The sequence below is a fragment of the Drosophila obscura genome, unplaced genomic scaffold (genome assembly GCF_018151105.1).
Source record: "Drosophila obscura isolate BZ-5 IFL unplaced genomic scaffold, ASM1815110v1 contig_18, whole genome shotgun sequence".
In the NCBI taxonomy this organism is placed as follows: domain Eukaryota; kingdom Metazoa; phylum Arthropoda; class Insecta; order Diptera; family Drosophilidae; genus Drosophila; species Drosophila obscura.
In genome coordinates this window covers 237,514-253,463 of record NW_024542767.1, presented here as the reverse complement: position 1 = coordinate 253,463, position 15,950 = coordinate 237,514, and the positions used below count along the sequence as shown (strand labels likewise).

Below are 15,950 nucleotides of genomic sequence, written 5' to 3'. Positions count from 1 at the left end.
AAAATTTGCAGGGAAACAGCTGAAGCGAAGCTCAACCCGCCTGCTATCGAAGCAAAGGTGCCGATGTCTGGTAAATGCCACCCTGGCGCAGGTTACCTTACCTCACCTTACCGGTTATCCAAATGCACCTCGTCTAGCATTTCTATTCCCCTCCCCCAGCCATAAACAGATTCAAATACCGAGTGCCCGCCCAAGACTCTTCTCCAATGCCGCATTGCACTCACTTTTCACATTTTTTGTATTTCCTCTACATTATCAGATGTATTCATAGTTATATAAAAAAATAACGCAGCGCCTTGCTTCTTCTATTGTACCGGTACCGTGCAAGACCAGAGCCGGATACAACGTGGAACAAGCTGTGTACAGGCGTTTACAGACGGCGACCACGACGACCGCCCTTCCTGCGGGTGGAATCGGATGGAATTGGTGTGACATCCTCAATGCGACCAATCTTCATCGACGAGCGGGCCAAAGCGCGCAGTGCGGACTGGGCACCGGGTCCGGGGGTCTTGGTCTTGTTGCCGCCAGTAGCACGTAGCTTGATGTTCAGGGCAGTGATCCCAAGAAGCTTGCACTTCTCAGCAACGTCCTAAAAAGAAAAAACAAAAGCTGGTTAGAGGGGCATTTCTATTGCATTATGGGCAAGGATTACCTGAGCAGCCAACATAGCGGCGTAGGGAGAAGCCTCGTCGCGATCAGCCTTGACCTTCATGCCGCCGGTGACGCGGGCAATGGTTTCGCGGCCGGACAAGTCAGTAACGTGCACAAAGGTGTCGTTGAAGCTGGCATAGATGTGGGCCACTCCGAAGACGATCTCTCCATCACGAACCTGGGGTCCCAGCTGGACCTGCACCTCCTCCTTCTGAACTTTAGCCTTTCTGGGAGCCATTATGCAGTGTGTGGTCGATCAGCAGCTGTTGAGGAGAAGTAAATGCGAAACACACAGTTCAGTTGTCTGCCTCCAAGTCACTATGCAGCTATGTCACTAGCAAAAAAACAACAACAATTCGGCACGGCACCATAACAAAAATATAACAAAATAATTTGGCGGCATCGACCCTGCCCAATTGCAATTTGGCAGTTTTAAATTCAGTTTTGCATAGTCAATTGTTTGCACTAGTTGCTGCATATTGCCGTTTATGCCGATCAGTTCGTAAACCGTATTATTTTTATAAAAATATGTAGGAGAGAATCACAAACGAACCAAATGCGTGAACCGGATACGAAAAAAGAAAGCGACAACTTCACAGCTGTTCAGCGATGGAATGGGAACTGTCATAACAGGGCTGCATTTCAGGGCTGCCACTTCTATCGGTGGGGTGGGCTGGCGCAAAATTCGACAGCCCTGCCAGAATATAGCCAAATTTGTAAACATTTCCAAAAATATACATTAAAATCCCATTTGTATCCCAAATAATGTGCCAAAACTTCACGTACCGCTTACATAAGGTTCTCCAGCTTTATTAAAACGTACATATGCATGGGAAATCTTTGTTTTACATACATAAGCGCATAATTTTGATAGTTTCGACAATGAAAAACATTCCATAGAACTCGTACAGCTTAGAGACGGCGACCACGACGACCGCCCTTCCTGCGGGTGGAATCGGATGGAATTGGTGTGACATCCTCAATGCGACCAATCTTCATCGACGAGCGGGCCAAAGCGCGCAGTGCAGACTGGGCACCGGGTCCGGGGGTCTTGGTCTTGTTGCCGCCAGTAGCACGCAGCTTGATGTGCAAGGCAGTAATGCCGAGGGTCTTGCACTTCTCAGCCACATCCTGGGAAGACAAACACGCGCTTAGATTTGGCATGAACTTGATTTAGGATCAAAACTAACCTGGGCAGCCAACATTGCGGCGTAGGGGGAAGCCTCGTCGCGATCAGCCTTGACCTTCATGCCGCCGGTGACGCGGGCAATGGTTTCGCGGCCGGACAAGTCAGTAACGTGCACAAAGGTGTCGTTGAAGCTGGCATAGATGTGAGCCACTCCGAAGACGATTTCACCATCGCGAACCTGGGGTCCCAGCTGCACCTGCACCTCCTCCTTCTGAACTTTAGCTTTCCTGGGAGCCATTGTGAAGTTGTAAGTCAATCAGTAGCTGCATGGAAAGAGGAATGCAGATATATGTATAAATTGGTCGGGCATAGATCACAAAACAAAACAAAAAAAATTCACAAAACAAAAATTGAAAAAATACGCTCATGCAGGGCAATTTGAATTGGTATGCCATTAAGGCCACTAAGCTGCCATAACCGGCACATATTAATTGAGCCTTAACCGGCTTTAAAATGCAATATTTTACAAAAAATTTATAGACAAAACATTAAACGAACCACTTGCGTGAACCGGATATCAAAAAAGGAAGCTGTCGTAGCTGTCAGAAATGCAGGGTTGATTTTCAACCACTTAGGTATGGGCAGATGGCCCGCCCAGCTCATGGTTGCATTTCACTATCTAACCATCGCAATCCATACATTTTGGTATCGATATGACCCGCAACACTCACTTTCGATAGATATTTTTCATTATCACAAGACATAAAAAAATCAAAACAACGCAAATAAAGTCTTAACCTGGACATCGGCCTCCCTCCGTGGAAAAGTAATAGAATACAAAAAGCGAAAGTATCATGTCGTGGGTTGCCGACTACGAGTATACATGGCTGGAGAGGATTTTCATGCGGGCACTTAGGACCTGTGGCCACATACCCAAACACGTCGCCTTCGTCATGGACGGAAATCGTAGATTCGCCCGCTCCCAGCAGATAGATAAGATAGAGGGACACACGCGTGGCTTCTCGAAGCTAGCTGACTGCCTCCGTTGGTGCCTGGACCTGGGCGTACGCGAGGTGACGACGTTTGCTTTCAGCATCGAGAACTTCAAGCGGTCCAGCGAAGAGGTCGAGGGCCTGTTCAACCTGGCTCGCGACAAGTTTGCAAAGCTGCTAAAGGAGATCGATCGTCTGAACCAGCACGGGATTCGTATCCGGGTGATCGGCAACATTGGACTGCTGCCGCTGGACTTGCAGCAGCTCGTTGCCACTGCCATGCTGAGTACGGAGGACAACGACAAGCTATTCCTGAACGTAGCCTTTTCTTACACCTCTCGCGACGAGATCACCCAGGCGCTGGAGACGGTGCTGCAGCAGAGCAATAGTTCCATCAGCGGCACCAACATAAGCGAGCGGCTTCTGGAGGAGTGTATGTACACGCGGCACTCGCCTGGCCCGGATCTGGTCTTTCGCACCTCGGGCGAGACCAGGCTGAGCGACTTCATGATGTGGCAGGTGGGTAACTGTTGCTGTTTGACTATTGCATCAGCATTCTATGAATATTGGTTGACCTTTTCAGCTCAGTGGATCGGTTCTGTACTTCAGCAATGTCCTGTGGCCGCAGATAACGTTCTGGAACTTTTTGGCCAGCATCCTGGCCTACCAGCGGGACAGATACCGGCTGGACAAGTTTAGGCGGGCGGAACAAATTCAGAGCGCACAGTTGGCTAGAACGAGCGACTTCCACAGCGAGCGGGTGCAACAGTTCCTGCGTAGCATGGATGAGGATCGTCGGAAACTGCTTGTCCGGCGGGCATCCGGCAAAATGTGTTAGATAATTGTATATAAACTAATCAAAAATATAAAAAAATTGTATTGTTTTTATTTTGAACAACAAGGTTGCCACTACGATGCGATAATACGTGGGGAGTAACTATCGCCGTGAATCAGGTCCTCATCTGTCGATAGACATCGACACTATCGATTATAGCAACTCAATTTGCTGCTACAAACGCGTTTTTTTTTGTTGTACAAATCTAAAATACACGAATAGAATTAGTTTCGAGCTCATTGTTACCACCTCCATACGCTTTAGATAGTTTTAATACAACTTTCCAGTGAAAAATTGAAAAATAATCAAAGACCTCGCCACTCCACGGGCGTGAGCGTGACGACGACGGGAGAGTAAAAAAAAAAAACCGAGGAGGTAACGAGCAAATCGGAAGAAAAAAAGCATAAAATCAAATACCAATAGAAGCGTACGCATACATGCAACAAAAGTCAGCAAGTCGAGTTTAAAAGAGCTGCGAAAATTTCGCAAAGTGCAACCACAGGAAAAAAAAAGGTAAGTCAAATGCATTTCTTGTGTGTGCGGCTGTTCTCTGCCTTTACTCTCTCACGGTGCTCTCGTCCACTCTATCCCTTTCTCGCTCTGGCCATGCATTTTGCCGTAGCGATGCTGTATTGATTTTTTCTCCGTGGTGGGTGGGTTCGGGATGCGATGCGGTCGACCAGAGCCACAGCGAATCAATTTTGGGCCGAGTGTTTCGTCCGCTGCATCTTTCTAATCATATTTGTGCTCAGGCTCAGGCAGGCAGGAATAGAAAGAGAGAGAGAGTGCCTCAAACGCTGAACAGTTATAAAAGTGCAAAGTCGCACTCTCTCTTTAATTCCGTTACGTCTCTCTCTCTCGCTGTGCTCCTCCTGCGTGCGTATGGGAGTGTGTGTGTGTGTGTGTGTGTGTGTGTGTGTGTGCGTGTTCGTGTGTTTATTTTACTTGACACTTCCCCTCTCTCTTTTGTCCCGTTTTACTAGCAACAGGAAGGAGCATACGCGGCATCATTCACAAATCGATTGCAACAACCGAGCATAACAAACAGCGATGTATGCCGGAGCATATGCACCCAACACTGGCGGCGTACAGCAGCACACAGGAGGCGGCTACTACGGTAACGGGGCCGTGGCCGGAGCTGGCGTCGGCACTGGTCAGCGTCGCGACCGCCTTTGTTATCCACGCAACAACTTTGCCGGTGCTGGCAGCGGGTCCGCATCACTGAACGGAGCTGCTGGGGCGGCTGGCAGCATGCACTTCAGTCAGCACTACGGCGTGATGGCCTACGGCATACAGAGCGGCATCAGTATGGGTGGCAGTGCTGCCGGGAACGGAGGCAATCCGTATCGCGGTGGAAATACCGTACAGAATGGTGGTGCCTTTGGCAATGGCGTGGCTGGCGGCGGCGCCGGCTACCAAGGCGGCCTGCACGGAAAGAGTCCCAACTATACACAACGCTACCAGAAGCCGCACAACGGCGGCCTGGGCAACGGGGGCGGTGGTGGTGGCTATCAGGCCGGCGGCTATAACGCCGCGGCACTGGGCATGCTCTCCAAAGAGGAGCGTGCCGAAATCCAGCGCGAGAAGGCCAAGAATCCGGGCCGCAATCTGGTCAAGCCCAAGTGGGAGCAGCTGGCGCCCTTCCCCAAGAACTTTTACGTCATCCACCCGAATACGCTGAACATGTCGGAGCAGGCGGTGGCCGAGCTGCGCGGCGAGCTGGAGATAACTGTCTCTGGCAATGAACTGCCCCATCCGGTGGCCAATTTCGAGGAGTGCTCGTTGCCGTCGCACGTCATCGACGAGATGAAGCGACAGGGCTTCACCAAGCCCACCGCCATCCAGTCCCAGGGCTGGCCCATCGCCCTCAGCGGGCGCGACCTGGTCGGCATTGCACAGACCGGGTCGGGCAAGACGCTGGCCTACATGCTGCCGGCCATTGTGCACATTGGCAACCAGCCGCCGATACTGCGCGGCGAGGGACCCATCGCCCTGGTGCTGGCACCCACTCGGGAGCTGGCCCAGCAGATACAGTCGGTGGTGCGTGACTACGGCCACCTGTGCAAGCCGGAGATCCGTCACACTTGCATCTTCGGTGGCTCCTCGAAGGTGCCGCAGGCCCGCGACCTAGAGCGCGGCGTTGAGGTTATTATTGCCACGCCGGGACGGCTGATCGACTTCCTGGAGAATCGCAACACCAATCTGGCCCGCTGCACCTACCTGGTGCTGGACGAGGCCGATCGCATGCTCGACATGGGCTTCGAGCCGCAAATCCGCAAGATTATCGAACAGATCCGACCCGATCGACAGGTGGTCATGTGGTCCGCCACCTGGCCCAAGGAGGTGCAGGCCCTGGCCGGTGATTTCCTCAACGACTACATCCAGATCAACATTGGGTCGATGAATCTCTCGGCCAACCACAACATTCACCAGATCGTCGAGATCTGCACAGAGATGGAGAAGCCTCAACGCATGGTGAGGCTGCTCAAGGAGATCGCTCCGACCACCAACAATTCGTCCAATAGTGGCAACAAGATCATCATATTTGTGGAGACCAAGATCAAGGTGGGTTCTCTGTAATCTGGAACAGATTGTAGACTGACTGTAGGCTAACATTTGCTTTCCATTCCGTTCCATTTCTGTTTAGGTGGAGGACATACTGCAGATCATACGCACCGAGGGCTACACTGCCACTTCGATCCATGGGGACAAGACGCAGAATGAGCGCGATTCGGTGCTGAAGGATTTCCGCAACGGCAAGTCCAACATATTGATTGCCACAGATGTGGCATCGCGCGGCCTCGATGTCGAGGATCTGCAGTATGTGATCAATTACGATTATCCAAACTCGTCCGAGAATTATGTGCATCGCATCGGACGTACCGGTCGCTGCCAGCAGCTGGGCACCGCCTACACCTTTTTCACGCCCGACAATGCCAAGCAGGCGCGTGAACTCATCTCGGTGCTGGAGGAGGCGGGTCAGACGCCCTCACAGGCGCTGCTCGATCTTGCACGCTCGATGCCCAGTTCGGGCAACTATCGGGGCAACAAGCGCTGGAACAGCACCGGCAACAGCTCTGGCGGCGGCACTGGTGGCGGCTACAACAACGGTGTCTATCAGCAGCGTGGCAATCCGCTCAACTATCAGGCCGGTGGTGGGTACAACAACAATCGCGGTGGTGCCGCAACCGGTGGCTATCAGCAGTATGCCGCTGGCGGCAACGGTTACCAACAGAATGGAATCAGCGGCGGCAACTGGAATCGCATGAACCAGCTGGGACAGGATGGCGGCAACCGTAACGGCAGCACTTACCGCCCGCGCGCCCCCTTCAACAGTGGGGGACCGCGTGCGATTATGGGACACCAGGGCGGTGGCGCTGGTGGTCCAGGCGGTGGCAGCCCACAGCCGCATTTGGGCCAGCAGGGCGGACCCTTCATACAGCAGGCATTTCGCAGTCGCGGCCAGTTCGTGCCGCAGAATGCCGCCACCGGAGGTATGCCGCCGCGATTCCAGCAGTTCCCCAAGCGCGACTACCAGCAGCACTATCAGCAACAGCAGCAGCAACAGGCGGGCCAGCAGCAGAAGAGTCCTCAAAGGATGAGAAGTATGCACAGCAGCCAGCTACAGTGGCCGCTTCCATGGTGCACTATACGCCGACCAACTCGCCGCCGATTGCGACCGTGACAGCAGCCGCAGCTGCGGTGGCTGGACGCGCAACCGTGTCCGCTGGCCCGGCGGCTGCTTACATGTACGACGCCAATGGTGTGCTGACCACCACCGCTGCTCCGGGCACCAATCCGTATGCCAATCAGTTCAGCATGCCGGCCACCTACTATACGGCCCAGCATCACCAGTTCACGGCGACCGTGGCCGGTCCGGGACCGGGTCCGGCAGCTACCATCGAGCAGGCGGGTCAGCATTAGGACTGCCCTGTGATGCCCCAGCCCACCAACATAACAGCCGTAAGAATGACACCAATAATTAATAGCAGCAGCAACAACAACAACAACAACAACGGACACAAAACGGCAAGAATTACTGAAGGAAGGGAAGAAAAAAGAAAAAGAATGAAATTTGCAGGACGAGAAGAAAGAGCACGAACGAGAGAGCACACGCTAATCGCCGCTACTCCACCACACCACACCACACCACACACTCGATAAATAGATGAGATCGTTCGATCGGACCATTTTGGTTTTGTCTCTCAATCTTAGTTCCATCTCTGTCTCACACCAACCACCTAATCATATGCAATGTTGGCAAACAGTTTACATACAATCAGACAAAACAAACCAAACGTACAAACATATACAATATACATTGTAAGTGGCAGGATCAGCCTGCAGCTGCTGCAGCCCGACAACATCAACACAACGGGGTAAGAGAGAGTGCACGAGCGTAGCAGTGGCCTATATACCCTAAATACCCTAATAACTGTTTACTATATGCATCACGTATAATTCCAACGCATTCCACAGCAGGCGCAACAGGAGCCATTGCCTACAGCAGCAGCAGCAGCAACAACTGGAGCAGCAAACAGGAGCAACATCTGAGAGCAGCAGCAGCACTTTATCATCGCCATGCCATCCTCGACCTCCATGATGAGGTAACGAATCAAAAGATTAAACAAAAAGATCAAGAGTGACAGAACGTTGATAAATATTAGTTATAGTTTCCCCACACTCGCATGTTCTTTTGAATGCTTTGGAACGCTCGGTTAAGTAGGGTTTTTACTTTTCGGAACACAGCACAGCAGACGCGAATCTAAAACAAAAAATTATACACAAAATTATTCTTTATTTTTTTTTTAATGTGTAAACCAAAACCAAACCTACACAAAACACACAACACACACACACACACACGCACACAGTTATACCGTTAATTACAAGAGTGATATTCATGTATAATCATGTAACAAAAGAAACAAAAATACCATAAAAATTAATTTTTTAAAGACTTTTCATATGATGGAAGGGGGGAACTCCCCTGGAGTCCTCCTTTCAAAACCGATTTGGTTGGTTAGGAAAAAATTAACGGTTTGCTTCTAAACAAAAAATAAATGCCACCAATAAAATAAATAGTGTGTTCTTTGCAACAAACACAAAACAAAATTTGCAACAACAAAAAAACACAAACAATTACAACAAAATGAAAACCGATCGAAAAATTCGACAAAAAATAATGCAAGCTAGCTAGCTAGGGACATACATATTTTGGCCAACAAATAATAAAAAAAAAAAATTATAATAATAATAATAACAAAATGAAATGAAAATAAACCCGAAACGAATTTGGCCAAAGGTTGAGGACAAGCAGCGCTGCTTTGGTAAAAAGTATGTAGAACAAAAAACGAAACCAGAAACCAGCAAAGAAATGGATAATACACAACAAAATCGAAAGAAATACACACACACACATACATGTACACCAAAACGCACGCATATTACGGTTATCGTTTAGTTTCCGTTTAGTTTTTGACGGCATATTCATATAAAGAAATTATTATGCCAAATGCCCCCGATTCAAGCTTGATTTAAATGATGAAGATTGCAACACAACAAAAATACTCATTTTTGAAACGAATTCGATTGCCGAACCAAACCCCAAACCCCAACCCCAATCCTAAACTGAACCCAAAACCCAACCCAACCGAATCCCATTCCCCAATATTCCCCCCACAACATTCGCCTAAATTAATGATGTTTTTTCAAAAGTTCTATGCAAATACTTGAAAACAAAAATGAAACGACTAAGAAGCAAGAAGAAATTTAAAGCAGATACAAAAAATTTCAATTTCAAACTATTCCAAGTTCAACACGAGAATTGAGTCGCAAGAACGGGAAAAAAAAGAACGTATTAAAAAAGAAAAGAAAAGCCACATTCATCCATAAAAAACAAGTCAAGCGAAAACGAAACGAAAAAGAAGAAAAAGAGTACATATATTCGATGCAGTAGAGAAAATTGTGGAGAATCGAATGAATATAAAATGATAATGATAATACAGTACAGCCAACATTATGCATATTCCAGATTATTCCAATTGAATAATTTTCCTTTTAAACGAATTTTTTTTTTGATTTTGGTTTTTGAGTTCGTGTTCGAGTTCTGTTACGATTTTTTTTTTTTTCTTTTCCGATTTCGATGATAACACAAGAGTACAAGAGTCAAGAGTCGTTGAAGTAGCAGCAGTGTAAGAGGCGATAGATAGCAGCAGCTCCAGCGCCAGCTTCAGTAATACACGGTTAGCACGAAATCAGGCACATACATATAATTATGTATACCACCAGAGTGGGGCCTTAAGCATGTCTGTCGTATGTCCAGTTTGTCTGCTGGCCAAATCGATCATCAGCAATCAGCATCACCACCCACATTTTTCTATCCACAAATCAGTACAAAAAGATGACGGAAACATTTTTTTTTTTTCATTTAGCCGTAGGACAGAACAGAAACAAGGGATTATACAACAACAAAAGAAACAAAACAAAAAGTGAAAAAAATTTACAAATAGTCGAAGAATCATGTAGATTAAATTATATACTACATAATATTCGTATATGTATATTCGTTAGCCGAACCAAGTTTCCTTGAAACATTTTCTCATTTTTAGTTGTCTATATACATACATACATACATACACACTATGTTTCTGTTTAGTAAATAGCAAAAAGGCAAAAAGAGGGAGTAGGAGGAGGGTTAATGTATGTATATACAATATACACATTTATTGTATTATTGCACAACTCTCGTATGTATCGATCGTATCGTAATGCCAGCACACAAGGATCTCTTTGGAAACAAAACCAATATGATGGGAATGGAAAAATAGATTTTTGTACAAACAAATAGATACTTAGGAAGAAGCATGGATAGATGGATGGATGGGTATAGGAGGGATATCATTTCGTTGAATACTTTTTGGGGGTCTTACATACATAATGTTATTTTGAGTTATCGTTTTGAAGTCATTTGAAATGGGTTTTTGCTCCGGGAGTACATATATAGACAGGGTCCACTGAAACACTTTGATTACTATTATTATTATTATTCTTTGTATGTAGCGATGGATGGATGGATGGATGAGAGTGTTAACGCCTCGAGTATACATACACATACATACATATGACAGACATATGGGCGGGTGTAAGGAGAGATGGTTTATATTTTTTTTTTATTATTTCTTATTCTTAATTATTATTTTGATGCAACCGAATTGTGATGATGTGATAGACTTATATAAACAAACAAAAATACAAAAAAAAATACCAATTAATAACCAAGTTTAAATGCAGTTTAGCAGAGCCAAACCGCTGCAGATGAATATGAGAATACGAAAATATGAATATTAATATGGATATATGTTATGTATTTGTATTATTGTCGTTGTCGCTAAATAGACAATGTTTGATGGCTATGGCTATGACTATATATATGTATTATGGATGACTTGAGGCATACATTCTTTTTTGAAGAAATAAAACTATAGAGCGCGATATTTGTATTGTATTTATCTATAAGTTGTTGTGTACACACTACGAGACGGGGAAAACAAACAAAAAAAAACCAAAAACAACAAATGACAGACCCATAACCAAACAAACGAAAAACAAAAAAATGGAAAAACACATAAAACACGAAAAAATGAGAAAAAAAGAGCAAAAGCCGTTGAAACTGATAAAATTTAAGAGAGTTACTAAAACTGAAAAACCCCACAGACTAAACAAAAAAAAAAGAAACAAAAAAGAAAACGAAATGAAAGAGATAACAAAAACGAAAAGAAATTCCAATCCTCCAAAGGGATCGGAATTATTTTGTGTGTTGTTAATTTCCTTTTGTAAGTTGGGGCACACTCTTCCTCCTTGTCTTGATCGCTCTCTCTCTCTCTCTCTCTCTCTCTTTATCTGTCACTTACTTCGTCTGTCTCCCTCTCTCTCTCTCTCTCGCACTATCCCAGTCCTAGTCTCTCACTCTTCTTAATGATTTATGTATATATATGTACATATACAAGGACGATCGTGTATCGCAGATCCATATATACATACATACATATATTTTTGAAAGTATAGAAATGCAACTTTTGAAAAAATTCAACCAAAAAAGTAAAAAAACGTAACTAAGAACCAAAAACAAATTGAACTCAATTGCTTGAGTGCCGCGCCGCGTCGCGTCGCGTAATCGTTTCGCATGTGTTCAGGAGCTTTTCCAAAAGAAGCAAAAAAAAAGAAAAAACACAAAGACAAAACAAAACAAAAAACACGAGAAATTAAAAGAAAGAAGACCAGACCCCCGTTATTTCGATATTTTTCTTTGTACAACACTGTTTTATGTTCTTAGCGAAAAACGCATAAATCTTAAATCGTTTTCCCACGCTTATTTGGTTTTTGGCGTTGTAGCTGTTGTTTTTGTTTTCTTACGTTTTCTTGATTTTAGTTTCGATTCAGTTAAGCATTTTTTCCTTTTGTCAACAAAAAAGAAAAGAAAAACCAATATATATGTACATAATATGCATGCATGCAATGTGTGCATGCCTAGCCAGAAGCTGCCAGAGCCTGGGCTGTAAAAAAACAAAACTAAAAAAAAGGTGAATTGCATTTACCGTTATGATAGCGCGCGCGCGCTCTCGCACAAGTGCCAAAAATGCAAAAAGAGAACGCGAAGAAACTCACACACATGCCCACACACACACACACACACACACACACCAACATGCAAACACATTATGAAACATACCCAAAAAGCATACTTTTAAACGCCAAAGTTAGGAGTGGCTTTTGAGGGTACTACGGATACAGTTGATGATTGAATTTTTGGCAATGTGGCCCAAGCAGCATTAACAATTGTTGACAGTTAACAGAACAATTGTTGTTGCCATTGTTGATTTAAGAATATGTTTTGATGTAGCAGATGGAATAAAGGCAGCAGCAGTGTAAGTTATACATACATACAATACATACATACATATATGCAAATTTGTATTCGGCCACTAATTGAAGCAGAAAGTTAAAGCGTAAACGTCAAAGAGTGGAACGTAAAAAAAGTAAACCAAAACCCATTGTGATACAGCTGCAAAAGAAACAAAAACAAAACTAAACAATAAACAAAAACACGTTAGGAACCATAACAAAATGGTTTAATTGTCATTTAAATAATTTTATTTCGATAGCAATTCCCAAAAAAAAGGAACCTACTAAATCGAATCTATTATGAATTCAATCAATCAAAAAACAAAGCAAGCCAACAATTTATCCAAAACTAGTTTAAAAACGAAACGAAAGAAATCCACAAGCACACGCAACACACACACACACACACAGATATTTTTGTTTGATTTCGAATAAAGTTATGTAATATGTGCGAATTTTTCTAGATTTTCATTTGTTGTATAGAGCAATGCAAAAATTGTTTAGCTGAAAGTTTGAGGGGAAAATTCAAATTCTTAGCCATTTTGAGGAAGAGATGCGTGCATTTAGAAGATGTTAAGCAGCCAAACGAAACATGGAGTACGGAGTAATTTCAAAATCGTTAGCTTTATATTAACCACTTTCCCACATACAGACAGATAGACATAGTACATAGCTGGTGGATCGGTGGACAAGAAGTATTTGGATTCGCAATTTGCAATCGATGCAAAATTATTATATGAGAAGCTGGGCAAAAACATGTTTCAAGTAAATGTTAACAGCTAAGAGTTAAGCACACACACACACACACCACCTACGTATATTTAAACACATTATTAATAATTATAAAAAAAGCAATATATATATACATATATATATACATATATATATATATATATATATACACACACCATTTACATGCATATATGTACATACATATATGTATGTGTATGTATATTATGCAATTTAATGCATATATTCGAAAAGAGTTGATTCGCCCGCCTCGCCTCGCCTCGCCTGAATTCAATTTGGAATTTTGCGAGCAGCATACCGAAAGCGGAATTAAGGAGAAACTAATGAAGAAATCTAAATTGTAATCAATTTATCTTATGTACTAGTTATTAGGCAACACGAACACCCACACACACACACACACCCCTATTCCCTCGTTTCCCCACAGCCCACAACCAAACGCCTTTCCCCTAGACTCACCACCCACACATCCTCCATTTCCCATTCCCCACCAGTCGACTAATGTTGAACACAACACCGTATAAAATGCATCAATATGTAATATGTAACGATCATGTTTACAGCAAGCAAAATGGATATCTTCTTTGTAATAAACAAACAAAAAAAAAAACAACACTTAAATTCACAGATTTATTCAATTGTGTTTTTTATATATTTGGGGGCGGTTTCTTATGTAATTATGTTATTATGTACGTAAACAAAAAGAGCATGTCCTTGCTCATCACAACCTGCTTCGAGATGTATTGTATTCTTCTTATTTTTATGGGAATGAGTATGAGAATGAGAAACAGCGTCACATCACATCTCCAAATCTGATTCTAGGGGCTCGTTATTTAGGGCCTTTATGTGTGTGCCGTACGCCAATTGGTCCTTGATCTGGCGCACTGCCGCCTCAGCAGTACCAAAGTGGAATGTGTCCATAAAGAGACGTACAATCCACAATGGCAATAGAGCGTTGATCAACAACGATGCATATGACTGTCAATCGAGAAGGGTTCAGTTCAGTTCAGCTCAGATATTATTACAATGTTTTTTCCAGTGGCACACTTACTGTTTCGCCGCCATACACTTCACCCAGTTTTGCGAGCATGGCTTCTGATATGTTGCGTTTGACTATGTCTATTATGTGCACATGCTGTATAGTCATAAAATGATCAGTTCTAAATGTGCGATGCACAGCAAAGAATTGATCCAGGTCGCTTTTGTACTTGGAGAATGTATTCAATACATCTTCTTTGCCCATTTCATTCATTAGACTGTAGAAGAACATTTTAGCTGTAGGCAAATGCACAACGTTTCAGTGTAACCCAAAAACTTACAGAATGTCCACCTGACGCGGAGCTGGAGCATTAGCTAAAATATTTGCAAGTGCAGCGAGCGCACGGATATTAATATTAATAGCATTCTCTTTGGCAGTGCCTTTCTTCACGATATCAGAATCCAATTTAGCCGTCTTTTTCTTCCTGCGAGTGCATTAGCATTAAGGCGTTAATTCGAAACATAAATTGTTGCTAGGCTGTGATACTTACTCCGATTCTGGTTTATGCGACCGTTTGGTTGAAGAGCGACCGCTCGTCGAGGCTTTATCCTTGTCAAAATATTGTGCAATAGATTTCTGAGAGCTGTGCATTTTTTTGTCAGACTTGCTCGTCTTGCGAGTCCGTTTTACATTTTTGTCACTGTAAGAAATTTCAATTAGTTCGCAACATTTCATGAATCAAGTTTTGAGGGGGCCTTACATTGAACGTGAGCTATGCTTCCGTTTGGTTGGTTTATTTTCACGTGATGAGTGACTGCGCTTCGAGTAATTTTCTTTCTCAGTATCTTCAGATGTGGATCCCTGAGCTTTTCTTGTCTGTTTGGTTTTTTTATTTTCACGAGAACCCTGGCCGTGGCTGGAACGCCCATGTTTACGTTTTTGCGCATCATGAACGCTGTAAGAAATGTGCACAACAGTTGTGGAGTTGTTTTATGTAACTCACACACAAACACACACACCTGGCTTTTGAAGTTGCGAACTCGTGGACTTTGTCGGCGCTGTCGATTCCCTTTTTCATAGGGGTAGTAGCTTCTACTGGCGGAATAAATTCGAGCTGTACATTCAAATACAAATCATCTTCCGAGAGCGTAGCTCCAGGTAAAAGTTTATGGGAATATGAGTGACGATTTTCTGTGGAATCGACTCGCAATTTTATGTTCCCTATGAGGAGCCCCGCGTGCAAAGTTTGTACCGGCTGCTGCTTCTGCTTCTCGAACAGGCCCCACAGGCGACTCTCCACTTCAATCCAGCTGGCAAGGGTCATCCAGTGGTAAGTATTTAATTTTTTGCCACAATGGATGACCATTTTTGGCCGCACAGTGATGCGGCAAATGATGTGTTGCATTTTATACTAGAAAACGAATAGTAAATTATGTAAATACCGCATGGCGGTCCTACACCACCTACCTGGTAGGTTTGCAGCACAATTTGGCATTTGCCGGTGGCATTGAAATCCATTTTTTACAAAAAATTTCTCCGCTTCTATAGAAAAAACAGTGCTCGCACGCTGAACGCTACGATAGAAATGAAGGATTTGTGAATTCTAAACCAGAGGTGTCAAACCAACGACAAAGCAAAGCACTGCTACTATCGATAGTACATAGTATCGGTTCTTGGCCACAAACACTCTGAACAACTATCGATGTATCT

At 44.3% G+C, this 15,950-nt stretch overlaps 5 protein-coding genes across 6 annotated transcripts; 2 read left to right on the top strand and 3 right to left on the bottom strand.

Annotated features, from left to right (window-relative positions):
- Positions 1–220: 220 nt before the first annotated feature.
- Positions 221–1,306, bottom strand: LOC111075054 (40S ribosomal protein S14a-like). The gene is made up of 3 exons (XM_022368132.2): positions 1,205–1,306; positions 653–914; positions 221–589 (listed from the first exon to the last, which is right to left on the bottom strand). The coding sequence occupies exons 2-3, from the start codon at positions 887–889 to the stop codon at positions 371–373; spliced, it is 456 nt and encodes a 151-aa protein (XP_022223824.1). The 5' UTR covers positions 890–914; positions 1,205–1,306; the 3' UTR covers positions 221–370.
- On the bottom strand, positions 221–2,440 carry LOC111075055 (40S ribosomal protein S14a). Of its 2 annotated transcripts, XM_041592525.1 has the most exons (4): positions 2,339–2,440; positions 1,842–2,103; positions 1,578–1,782; positions 221–384 (listed from the first exon to the last, which is right to left on the bottom strand). In XM_041592525.1, the coding sequence occupies exons 2-4, from the start codon at positions 2,076–2,078 to the stop codon at positions 371–373; spliced, it is 456 nt and encodes a 151-aa protein (XP_041448459.1). In that variant the 5' UTR covers positions 2,079–2,103; positions 2,339–2,440; the 3' UTR covers positions 221–370. The 2 variants fall into 2 exon arrangements, with proteins under 2 accessions (XP_041448459.1, XP_022223825.1); XM_022368133.2 differs by lacking the exon at positions 221–384 and having other exon boundaries at positions 1,435–1,782; positions 2,339–2,439.
- A 64-nt stretch (positions 2,441–2,504) lies between these two features.
- Positions 2,505–3,648, top strand: LOC111075053 (dehydrodolichyl diphosphate synthase complex subunit DHDDS). Its single transcript, XM_022368131.2, has 2 exons — positions 2,505–3,291; positions 3,356–3,648. Exons 1-2 carry the CDS (start codon positions 2,635–2,637, stop codon positions 3,608–3,610), a joined length of 912 nt encoding a protein of 303 aa, XP_022223823.1. The 5' UTR covers positions 2,505–2,634; the 3' UTR covers positions 3,611–3,648.
- A 108-nt stretch (positions 3,649–3,756) lies between these two features.
- On the top strand, positions 3,757–9,225 carry LOC111075052 (ATP-dependent RNA helicase dbp2). The gene is given in 5 exon segments (XM_041592524.1): positions 3,757–4,119; positions 4,588–6,172; positions 6,255–7,199; positions 7,202–7,986; positions 8,087–9,225. Coding segments are annotated over 3 exon segments (2,790 nt in total). The 5' UTR covers positions 3,757–4,119; positions 4,588–4,657; the 3' UTR covers positions 7,532–7,986; positions 8,087–9,225.
- Positions 9,226–13,873: 4,648 nt separating this feature from the next.
- Positions 13,874–15,823, bottom strand: LOC111075035 (uncharacterized protein CG4951-like). The gene is made up of 7 exons (XM_022368099.2): positions 15,708–15,823; positions 15,260–15,651; positions 15,001–15,195; positions 14,791–14,940; positions 14,581–14,724; positions 14,313–14,517; positions 13,874–14,239 (listed from the first exon to the last, which is right to left on the bottom strand). The coding sequence occupies exons 1-7, from the start codon at positions 15,756–15,758 to the stop codon at positions 14,060–14,062; spliced, it is 1,317 nt and encodes a 438-aa protein (XP_022223791.2). The 5' UTR covers positions 15,759–15,823; the 3' UTR covers positions 13,874–14,059.
- Between the last annotated feature and the right edge of the window lie 127 nt (positions 15,824–15,950).